At 44.9% G+C, this 12500-nt stretch overlaps 1 protein-coding gene across 2 annotated transcripts in view; it reads left to right on the plus strand.

Annotated features, from left to right (window-relative positions):
- The window catches only part of bcar1 (BCAR1 scaffold protein, Cas family member), a 116285-nt gene that overhangs the window by 74998 nt on the left and 28787 nt on the right, over positions 1-12500 (plus strand). For both annotated transcript variants that reach the window (XM_080438604.1, XM_080438605.1), the window contains exon 2: positions 9148-9900. In XM_080438604.1, the coding sequence (XP_080294730.1) occupies positions 9148-9900 (753 nt within the window). The remainder of the gene's footprint in view (positions 1-9147; positions 9901-12500) is intronic.

Below are 12500 nucleotides of genomic sequence, written 5' to 3' on the forward strand. Positions count from 1 at the left end.
CATGCATGTGTGTGTGCATCTGTGGAAAAGGCTTTTAACATGGGAAGCGTCGGATGTTCCTAGTAAAGGCTGATTTATAATATTTTTTAAAAAAAGGAACAGCACCATAACTTAGTCAGTTACTGTATAAAGACACTTTATAACTGACTAAGTTATGGTCATCATGTGCTGTTCCGCCAAGCTTATAATGCATGATGAGCAGCACTTATAATACTTCGTAAACCTTGTTATAAGTTGTTATGCATAATTATAAACATGTATAATGAGTGTTACGAAGCCTTATAAGTGCATTATAATGCATTATAAACGTGATTATGATTCATTATAGACTCGACCTTTATGGAAAGTGTTACCGACCTTTTTTTCTACGTGACGCATAGAAACGCATAATTCACACGAGTAGTGGGGAGCGTGGTATCGCTCACCGTGTGAAAAGCCCTTAAGTCTTCGTATCGTATGGCGTACAGTACAGTACAGTATGTGTCTTAACACATCTGTACAGCACCGTATACATCTGGCCTTTGGTCTTAATAACAATTCTTTAGCAGAGACACAGCAGATGTTTTATGATGTCTAGACATACATTTCCTTGCTTGAAACGACAGCGTGCAGTCATTCTTAATGGTTCCTACAGGTACATTCTAGTTGCTCTGGTGTTGAAAAATCAAGAGTTTGTGCGGGTTAGGGCCATAACTTTTACTTTCCATAGAAATAACCTTTCCCGTACTGCCATAGATCTTTGCACACAAAGTTCATATTCTGCTTCCGAGAATATGGCAGGTTATAAAATAAATACGAGCTCATGTTTTGTCCATTACAGCTTACACACCAACCGCAAAATAAAATTGCTTTGGGAGCAGGTTTGATTTTCTACCTGTTTTCCCCCATTGGTAGTAATACTGACATGTTTTTGCTTGGCTCTACCTATAAGATACATAAAACTATCGTATACTATCGTGTACAAAAACGGACGTGTATTTCTAATTCCTGCTTTACTTGATTGCACATAATCACGCGCCGAAAATCGCAGATCTACGGCTAGTTTCATTGCGTGACGTCTGGCACGCGACAAAGTCTAATTCACCCGTGAGTGTTTTCCAAGATTATTGGGCTTCAGTCTGAGAAGCTGTCCTGGGCTGTTTGGTACCAACACAGACACAAAGGCAGAGAGAGACAAAGACTTCACAGAAAGACAGACAGACAGACAGGATGGTGGGCAGGCGGACATACAGACCCACATTCAGGTAGACAGACAGAATGACAGGTCGTATTGTATTGTTGGTCTCCTAGGTTCCATCTGTTTTGAAGCCAATAAAAACTCTTGACTGACTGGAGCCACTGTTTGCTTTAGAGGAGGAGGAGGAGGGCTGGGGCCTGGTCAGAACAGAGAGGAGACGGGAGAGGAGAGGAGACAAAGGAGAGAAACAGCACTGTGTTGTCTTCCCAGAGATGACTTACGGCTGTTGTGTAAAAAAAAAAGAGAGAGAAAGCGAGGGAGAGAAGAAGGAGAGAGAGAGAGCGAGAGAGAGAGAATTGAATTGAAATTGAATTGAATTGAATTGAATTGAGAGACACAGAGAAAGAGAGAGATATTCATAAAGTGCTTTATATTTCTGCTCTTTGGACTATTGTTGACAGAGTACACACACACACACACACACACACACACACACACACACACACACACACACACACACACACACACACACACACACACACACACACACACACACACACACACACACACCACACACACACACACACACACACACACACACACACACACAGACACACACCCTGCTGTGTGTGGCCAGTGTTTGTCCCTCAGGGTCAAATAAGAGGCAAGAGACAAAGAACACCGTGCCCCTATTCCCCCGACTCTCTCTCTCTCTCTCTCTCTCTCTCTCTCTCTCTCTCTCTCTCTCTCTCTCTCTCTCTCTCTCTCTCTCTCTCTCCCTCTGACTCTCTCATGTCATGCACACAGTCAGTGACCTGTCTGTACTGAGCTCGCTCCACCAGATGCTCACATTACTTCCTGCTCAATGACCGTGTGGTGGACATTCCCCCTTTCCATTTCGTTCTCTCTCTCTTTCTCTCTCGCTCTCTCTCTCTCTCTCTCTCTCTCTCTCTCTCTCTCTCTCTCTCTCTCTAGCTCACTCTTTTTCTCTCCTTTCTTGAATGAACTTCAAATAACTTACTCTATATCTCTTTCTCACACACTTAGTCAAACAAAGGTTGACACAGCCCACTTTTGTCACAATTTCACAATTTCTAAGCCATAATGGCTAGTTGGGTAAGTATACCTGAACTGTTAACCGCTGACCTTAGACTGTTGTCTTTGGTTAGGCTTTTAGTTTGATAGTAGCTACTGCTACAGCAGGGACGTCCTTATCATATTGTATGATTTATTAACCACCACACTGTCTCACATGGGTATTATTTATGGGCCTACAAAGGAAGACTTTAGCCAATCCATTACCCAGCAGCACTCACTTGGCAAAGTTGTGAATACTAAGGCTTGATTTATACTTAATTGCGTGCGGGTGTCATGCCCTGAAAATAGCTTATATACAAGCTCACAACTTTTCTTTCTCTTTTACCTTCCCTTCGTTTCCCCAAGGACTCTCAACAAAGTTTGGGGCGTCAGTCGAGCTGTGGCGCGTTGTCCCGGCAACAGTCGACATGGCAACACGTTGTTGGGAGGGTTACTATGGAGACTCCGCTTGAGAGAGAGTGCTGGACGTAATGTGATTAGTTTGACTGTGTCCTCCAGGTTTTCATACCCTCCAAACTAAAGCAGTGGTTCTCAAACTTTTTCATGTCAAGGACCCCCAAATGTATTTATATTTGGCCACGGACTCCATCTGAAAATATTTAACGGACAAGATAGTACAAGATTTTGGTTGTTAAATTACTATTTTTTATATTCCAAATTGTTCACCTCCTCCACCACCGCCTGTAGATCGACTATTTTCTAAATGTATAAATCTTTAAATAGCAAATGTATATAGGGTTAAAGTGGTCAAACAGATGTTGATGCTATATTAACTCACTTTGCTGGGGAACCCCCTGGGACCCACTTAAGGACCCCTGGGGGTCCCCAGACCCCACTTTGAGAACACCACTGCTCTAGTCTACAGCTCTCGGAAGTATAGCTGTATTCATGTGAACTTGCCTGTCTTTCTCACGCAGATTAGCGGGCAGTGAGAGACATTACATTTGCAGCATGTCTTTGTAGCGCGGTCATAAATCCATTTTGACCCAGTTCCGCCAATGTCTCAGTGTAGTATTGTGTCTTTTTAAATGGGGCTTAATCACTCAAGTATATGAATTACTATTAGAATAATTGGTATGAGCAGAATGGAATTTCATACGGTAGAATTGTCTCCTTTGAGTACCGTAGGCACATAGCTACCAAGTGAACCACACTAGCTCATTAAGACCTCAGGCTGATTCTACGAATGCCTTCTAAATCAGTAGTTCTCACACTTTCAAGATTTTTCAAAAATGTTCAAAAATAGCAGATGTTCAAGCTCGCAGCACGGCACGAAGCACCACCGGACTAGACTTTAGTGCTGTAGCTGGTGGAAATATCATGTTTGTGGTTAGACCACAAACATGATATTTCCACCAGCTACACAAAGCCCTTCTGAAAATCTCTCTCTCTCTCTCTCTCTCTCTCTCTCTCTCTCTCTCTCTCTCTCTCTCTCTCTCTCTCTCTCTCTCTCTCTCTCTCTCTCTCTATTGTGTCTTGTCTTCATAGAGTACCAAGTTTAATGAATTGCTATAGTTACCACCGTCACCTGTGTTTATAGCTTCAACATGTTCTAATCCACACATGTTTTGACAAGAGGGTTTGATGTTTTCACACGCACGCACATGCACACTGCAGCCATAGCCATGGTACATGCCCCACTTTATACACACTTGTTAATGTGTTGCACTCATCAACATGAACAGACAGTTTGGAAAACCATCATGGTAAATGGTCTGCATTTCTATAACGCCTTTATCCACAGGATATATCCATAGGTTCTATTCACGCACCCATCACAACGTTTATGACGAATTATAAGTGCTGGTCATAATGCATTATAATCTAAGTGGAACAGCACATTATAACTACCATAACTTAGTTATAAAGTGTCTTTGTTATAAGTTGTTATGCATAATTCTAAACATTGTTACAGTGTTATAATGCCTTAAAAATAAGGCGTAACATATGTCACAGTATAGCATGAATGAAGGAAGGACAGGGGACCCCTTTTGGCTATCAATCAAAATGCTAATGCAGGTTAGATGTATGACAGCTCATGTCATCTACCATAACTACTGCTGTTCAGGCATGCTGCCGGCCTCTAAGGAGACAGTTTGAACACACACACACACACACACACACACACACACACACACACACACACACACACACACACACACACACACACACACACACACACACACACACACACACACACACACACACACACACAAACACACACATACAGATACTCTGATTGGATTCTCGTAGTTTGTGGACTGGAAACCATTAGTCCTTGTTTATCTGGTACCTATGTCATTGAGGCGACTCTTAGCTGCTGTGAATGTTTACAGGCAATATATACTGGCCAGTCATTGGTCCAGCTGATAATGGATTCAGGACGGCAACAAGCTCCTGAAATTGAAAATAAAATTGAGCTATTTCACAGGGCAAGACTCCATGGCAATTTATTTGCGTTTTGTTTTTCCAATTTCTGTTCTCCCCTCCCAGCACTGTCATGGAATAGCTATTCCCTGACATGTATAGGTGTGTCCGTGAGAGTGGGACAAGAGGTTGCGTAAATCGTGAAAAACAATAGTTTTTTGGGATAGATAACTTGTTTGCCAGAGAATGTTTAACAATCTCGAGGGGGAATTCTAGAATCTTTAGTCAGTGGGTCATTGTCCAATCAGAAGGGCACGTGAATCACTGCTCTGGCACTTCCTGTTGCTCCGTCCACTGTCACAGACAGACAGAATGGGGACATTTTTTGGTGTTCTGTGTGTGTGTGTGTGTGTGTGTGTGTGTGTGTGTGTGTGTGTGTGTGTGTGTGTGTGTGTGTGTGTGTGTGTGTGTGTGTGTGTGTGTGTGTGTGTGTGTGTGTGTGTGTGTGTGTGTGTGTTTGTGGTGGGGATCTGTTCTGCACACACACACGTCTGTGTGCCTGTGGTTGTCAGAAAGTAACACTGCTGTCCGGCAGAAACCTTGTACTTCAACTTTTTATACTTATTCATACTACTTGATATACTACAGTGTCACACAAAAGTAGCAAAGTTAAAGTGGTTAAGTCTGTCTGTGTGTTTTTTTGGGGATAAATATTGAACTGCGTTTGTGACTGAATAATAACTACATTAGATCCATTTCCTTTTTCATTTCCCGAAAAGTAACAATTTTGGCCACACGGTTTCCACCCGACACAGCAACCATAAGTGAGCTTTCACAAAGACTCAGTTCTGTGAAGGCAGCCAGCTAAAAGGCCAAAGTTGTCTTCTCCAGTGATGTCATCAGGGTTCCCCTCCCAGCAGTTGATGACAGAGAGGGAGAGATAGAAGGGGAGGAGGAAGAGAGGGAGAGAGAGAAAAGTACAAAGGTTCGTGGCTTTCAAAGGATTCCTTTTTTCTCTCTTTCTCTCTCATTTTGACAGAGAGATGAGAGGGAGAGATAGAGAGAAAGATGATGAGAGAAGAGAATGGAGAGGAGAGGAGAGGAGAGAATGGAGTAGAGAGAAGTTAATGCCACTGGCATGACAGGATCAAACTAAACATTTAAGGCCTTTGCAGACAGGGTGCGATTTTTCGCACGAAAAAAACGGACAATATCATTTTTTAAATGAACACATGGTTCTCAATGACCTCATGCACACCCGCCCCAGAATTTACCGTGCGGCGATGCTATGCGGCGATGCGTTTTTTTTTCCAATCGAACCCAGTTCGATTTGTGCGTCTTTTCGCATGCGGTAAAAACTGATTGACTAATCGCACCCTGTCTGCAAAGGCATTAACTGTGGTAAATTTCATCTGAAATTTAAGGGCAGAGTGGGGTTCGAGGAACAATGTCTCATTCCAAAGAAGGACAAGTGGTTATGGGGGTTGTGTGCGTGTGTGCGTGTGCGTGTGCGTGTGCGTGTGTGTATGTTTGTGTGTGTGTGTGTGTGTGTGTGTGTGTGTGTGTGTGTGTGCGCGTGTCGTGCACGCATGTGACAGTGCTGCAATTGTATGCACGTGTGAATGTGAGAGGGAGAAGGAGAGAGAGAGAAAGGGTAAGGAGTCAGGGCTCACTGGTAGCATGACAGACACTGGATTCATTTTTCCATTGAGACTTTGAGAGATAAAGAGGCTGAAGACAGAGACGTGCATTCATCACACGCACACGCACACACACACACACACACACACATGTACACGCACATGCACACGCACACGCACACGCACACGCACACGCACACGCACACGCACACGCACACGGTTGTGATGGTCAGTGGAGCTGGAGTGTGTGAGTGAGAGGGAGTGGTGTGGTCCGTCATATTTCTTTTGTCTTTATTGATGGTCCACAGTGAAGAGAGACAGGGAGAGAGAATCAGGGAGTGACACGCGGCAAAGGTCGAGAATCAAACCCAGGACTCTCTGTCAGGCATCAGTGCCGCTGTGGTACAAGCCTTAACCACTCGCCGATCATATTTCTACTAGAGTTAAAGAGAGGAACGGACCAGAAGAGAGACAAAGAGACAGACAAGGACAGAGGGAAGACGAATAGGCCCTGACCAGTGAGCGAGTGAATGTGACAATGAACGAGGAGGAGATTGATGGAATGGCCCCAGTGATTATGTCATGATTGACAGTCTTTTCCCTCTCTTGCCTTCCCCTGCCTTCCCTCTCTGCCGTCCGCTCCCCCACCCCCCTCTCTCTCTCTCTCTCTCTCTCTCTCTCTCTCTCTTAACATGGACAGGCCCTTAACTCCATGACGGAGACCGACTGTAAATCAGGAAGCTCTCGCAAAGAGCACTCTCTCATTGAACCAATCACACAGTCTGATTCAGATGGGCCACGCTTTGTGTGTGTGTGTGTGTGTGTGTGTGGGTGTGGGTGTGTGGGTGGGGGTGGGTGTGTGTGTGCACTGGCATCGTGCCAGTGAAAGCTGTACCAGTCACTGATGCATTGGGTGGGACACAGACAGAGAAGGGGGGAGGTAGGAGAAGGAGAGAGAGAGAGAGAGAGGGTTAGGTCAGATGTAGACGACAAATATTGGTTTAGTTTCAAAGAGTTCCAAAGTGAGGGGGCGTTTCTGTTTACACGGTACGTTTCCACGCAGATGGAGTGTGTGTGTGTGTGTGTGTGTGTGTGTGTGTGTGTGTGTGTGTGTGTGTGTGTGTGTGTGTGTGTGTGTGTGTGTGTGTGTGTGTGTGTGTGTGTGTGTGTGTGAGGGAGGGAGAGAGAGTGTAAGTGAGTGCGTATTTGCTGTTGGCCATATGAATCATGTTTACCTCTTTGTCCTGTGAAAAGGCTTCTACGTCAAACACAGTGTTGCTCATCATGGGTCCTCCTCTCACTGCTCTGTCCACAACGTGTGTTTATCCAACGTGATCTTCTCAGTGGAGGACAAAGTACTCAACTCCAAGTATATACTGTAGATACTTCTGGTCAAATATTACTGAACTACAAGAGACAGTTGCACTTGAGTTATAGAACTGGAGTATCTTTATTCAAAGGTTCAAAGCTAACAACGCGTTTTCACTATATGAAATAGGGCTTAAGTGGTTAATTGTACTTTTTCCCTTCCTAGAAAAGTAGTGGAGTCAAAAGTACAATATATGTCTTTGAAATGTAGTGGAGTGAAAGTAGCCAAAAATATAAATTCTCAAGTAAAGTACAGATGCTCAAAAATCTACTTATACTGTCCGCAACCTGTTCTTTTGTTATTGTTGTTTTTGACTTCACGTTGACCACTTTAACCCTGGCCTCCCAATTTTGGGTATGTCATTATAGGCGAAAAAAAATGCAAAAGATTTCTGAACATTCCTTGATACCAGCTCCAGAACACATTGCAATGTGACGTGTTGTGAGCTTGTAAATGAGCTATTATTGAAATAATTTAGAAAATGTTTGTGGTTTAGTGGTTTAAAGTGGTTCAATGATAAACATGAGGCACAAATACAGCTTGTGATTATCATAATATGTCTGGGATCTTTTTGTTCCCCTCCACATTCCATCTCCACTTTTCCTTAACATGTTTCAGTCAAGGGAACATTCCTTGGCTTGAAGCCTAATTGATACTAAACGTGACAGGTCTAATAACAGCGTGGCTCCATGTGGATCTAGTCTCTCCAGACTGTTGCCTCCCACAATTTTGAAAATGCTTCCGTCTCCAGACTACAGTATAGAGTGAGTGTACCAAATGTAACACATTTGGTACACTCACAGTGTCGGTTTAACCCATTAAGACCGGGAAAGCATCTGCGTCATTTTAGATTTGAGCTAAAAAGCATTATTTTATGCTTTGGCATTTGAAAAATAGCAGATATACAAGCGTGCTACGAGCTTGTAGATCTGCTATTTTGGGAAAATCTTGAAAATGTGTGCAAATCTTTGATCATATAAATTATTTTAAACATTTTTAACTAAAATCTTCGCTTCTGGGGGGTCCCTGGAACAAAATATTTTGTGATGGGGGTCTGCGGCCAAATACAAAATGTTTTTGTTGTTTGGTTGCTATATCAGGTGCTCCAACTTTTTCCATGTCAAGGACCCCCAAAATTATGTGTATTTGGAACCCCATCTCAAAATATTTTGTTCCAGGGACCCCCAGAAGAAAATATTGGAGTTAAAAATGTTCACTTTAAAATATCTATATCCAAAGATTTGCACAAATTGTCAAGAGTTTTCAAAAATAGCAGATCTACAAGCTCATAGCGTGGCACTCGGTGCCGCGCTATGAGCTTGTATATCTGCTATTTTTGAATAGCCCAAAGAAAGAAAAAAAAAATGACAGAGATGCGTTCCCGGATTGAACGGGTTAACAGTGTGAACAGTATCGATCCTCTCTCAAGCTGTTATGACGAACACAGCATACCGACTAAACACTTTCCCTCTCTCCCATCTTGTCCTTTTTTGCAGAACGTGCTAGCCAAGGCGTTGTACGACAACGTGGCCGAGTCCCCGGACGAGCTGTCCTTCCGCAAGGGGGACATCATGACCGTGCTGGAGCGGGACACGCAGGGACTGGACGGCTGGTGGCTCTGCTCGCTCCACGGCCGCCAGGGCATCGTCCCCGGCAACCGCCTCAAGATCCTGGTGGGCATGTACGACGGCGGCGGCAAGCAGCAGCCGGGCACTCCGACGTCCTCCACGCCCACGTCGTGCTCCACGCCACAGTCGCGCCACACGCCTCTGAGCGCCTACTCCAAGCCCCTGCCGTCGTCTTCCTCCCCCGCCACGCCCTATTCCGGGGTTCCTAGCAAGCCGCTGGCTTCGTCTCAGTACACGTCGATGCATTCGGCGGCGTACTCCACTCCCGGTCCGGGCCAGAACAACCTGGACAGTGTTTACATGATGCCCCCCTCGCACGCTCCCAAAGCCAGCCCGCAGAGTGTCTATCAGATTCCCTCTGGCCCCGTCGGACCGCCGCCCAAATCCTACCACCCCCTGGGACCCCCTGCGTTGGCCCAGAAACAGTACCAACACCACCACGCCACTGGCATGCAGGATATCTACCAGGTGCCCCCCTCTTTGGGCCCCGTCCCCGGGGGGCCTCACCACCAGGGTGGTCCTTCGTGTGGAGGAGGGCCAGGGGCCGGACAGGACATTTACCAGGTCCCGCCCTCCTTGGACAAAAGAAGCTGGGAAGGCAGCAACAAGTCCCTGGGAAAGGTAAGGATGGATGGATGGAAACAGACTTTTTAGCTTTATATGGCAAAAATGATCTACTGTGGAACTCAGTGGAACTAGCTTAGCATACCTTAAGTTCCTGTCTAGCATTATTACAATGAAAACACATTTTTAAAGGTTTTAAAGAAAAAAATAGTCTTAAGTGTTTTGCCAATTATTTGGGGGCCCACTTCCAATATTATCCTCACGGCCAAACCAGTGGACCCCCCGGCAGCACCCCAGGCTGGGATGGAATGGCTGCTGTAGATGTTTGGAGGAAGTGGAGGTGAGACAGAACAAGACTATCAGTGGAGGAAGTGGAGGTGAGACAGAACAAGACTATCAGTGGAGGAAGTGGAGGTGAGACAGAACAAGACTATCAGTGGGGGTTATCAGGCAGCCATCTCCCAGCACATTATGTTTCACTGAATGAAAGGAGAGCTGTATCGTCTCTGTCGGGTGGAAACCTCATACGTCCAAAACTGGTACTTTCCAGCATTCAAATTCAAAAGTAGCAAAAGTAGCAGATCCGCAAGCTCAAAACGCGACACGAAGCGCCACGTTTTGAGCTTGTGGACGCTTGTTTGATGCTTTTGTGTGACGCTGCAGTATGATCAAAGTATAGGGCGTTCATTTACGAAAAAACGCAAACAGTTGGAATATGGAGATAAGAGGTTTCCGCCCGACTGCAACGATACGATACCTTCACAATGCTCAGTAGTTAATGATTCATCCCATGACAACCCCCCTGGACCCCCTCTCAGCACTATCAAACCTACGCTAATTTCACTACCGAGGACACTGAAGAAGGCTGGATAGCCCAAATATTTGTCTGTTGGTAATACTACTGTTGGTATATATACTGTTGGTATATACGAAAATGAACCAGATTAACCCTACTTGAGCAAGATGAAGTGAGTTATTGGTTTGGATATATTTTGGGTTAATCACCCAGCCCCCTAGAGCACAACATTTCACCCAATAATTTCCACCATTCCTCCATCAATCTCCTCAACAAAAGGCTAATGGGACGAATGACCCTTCTGACTAAAAACGGCTCGCTCAGCAGTTAGTTCACAAACTACACAATGACAAACCGAGAGAGAAGGAAGGAAGGAGGGAAGGAATGAACAATAGAGAGAAAAACTGGTAAAGAAACCAAGGAGAAGGAGAAGGGAGCGAGAGAGAAAATGGCAGGTGTTTGGCAGTGATGAGGGAGGGTTGCGTGTTTGCTTGAGCGCATGCATAGACAATCTGTGGAAATACATAATAAGTTTGTTAATAATTCAGCACTGATCTCGTGGTCGGGTGAGTAAGCGTTCTTCTGTGCCAGCAGGTTACAGTGTGTGTGTGTGTGTGTGTGTGTGTGTGTGTGTGTGTGTGTGTGTGTGTGTGTGTGTGTGTGTGTGTGTACATTTGTACCCTCTTGGGGGAAGTCCCTCCTCCAGACGTGCTGAGGTGCAGCGAGCCATATGTATGAGCAGGCCTGTGAATTGGAGTGTGATGTGTGTGTGCGTGTGTGGAGCTGATAGGACTGGTGGTGGTGGTGATGATGATGATGATGATGGTGCAGCGTACAGCTGCTCCCACCCTTTCCTCCTCCACTCCACCCCCCCCACCCACCCCGATTACCTCATCTCTCTACTGTCTTGTCTATCTGCCTGTCTTCTGCTCCACCCTTCCCATGTGGAAATGACAACATCAAAAAAATAATCTCTCAACGTTTTAGCGGTAGAAGGAGAGGACAATGAGAAGTTGCTTTCTACCACACAGTGTATATTATTATTATTATTATCTACCATTGATGTCTTTCAGTGTGACTAGATATTCTCTTGTCAGTAAAACCAGAGAGAGAATCCTTTCACAGCCAGCCAGTGTAAAGGCTGATTTATATACTTAGTCGTGCGACGGTGTCCCGCGCCAGAAACAGCCGATCCACAAGCTCACAACGCGTTGCATCGTGACTCGTTGTGAGCTTGTAGATCCGTTACTTTTTAGCAGAAGCCCACGCTGAGGCGGACAGGAAGTAGGAAGCATACAGGAGGGAAGTGGAGAATTTCCTGTCCTCAAAGATACTCTAAAATGATTTTGTATGCCTAGCGTGAATTGTGGTTAGCTGGATACAGGAGGATACTGTACATCGGTGGCATACGTACCACCGTGCTGTCATCACTGACTGGGCTGTCACGATCATGACATTTTACTTGACGATTAATTGTCATACAAATAATTGCGATTAACGATTGAATTGTGTTTTTGGCATTGAACGTCGGAACATAGAATTCAACCTGGTATTACTTTGTGACGGGCCTTCTGCTACAGTACTACTAAAGAGAGAGGTACTGTTTAAAATGCGTTCCCTGCTTGTCTCTCCCCTCTCTCTCCCTCTTTCCTGTCTATCTTCACTTAATCAATAAACACTATCAATAAAGGCAATACATCTTTAAAAAAACAAAAATAAAATGCCTAGTGAGGCACAGATAGAAGAGGAGAGGAGAGGAGAGAGAAAGTGTTTACAAACGGTCACATTCTCATGTGCTGTCATCACCACAACGTTTAAACACACACAGTGTGCAGCAGCCATGATGTCATCATCACCATAC

The sequence above is a fragment of the Gymnoscopelus braueri genome (assembly GCF_963280865.1).
Source record: "Gymnoscopelus braueri genome assembly, chromosome: 9".
Lineage (NCBI taxonomy): Eukaryota > Metazoa > Chordata > Actinopteri > Myctophiformes > Myctophidae > Gymnoscopelus > Gymnoscopelus braueri.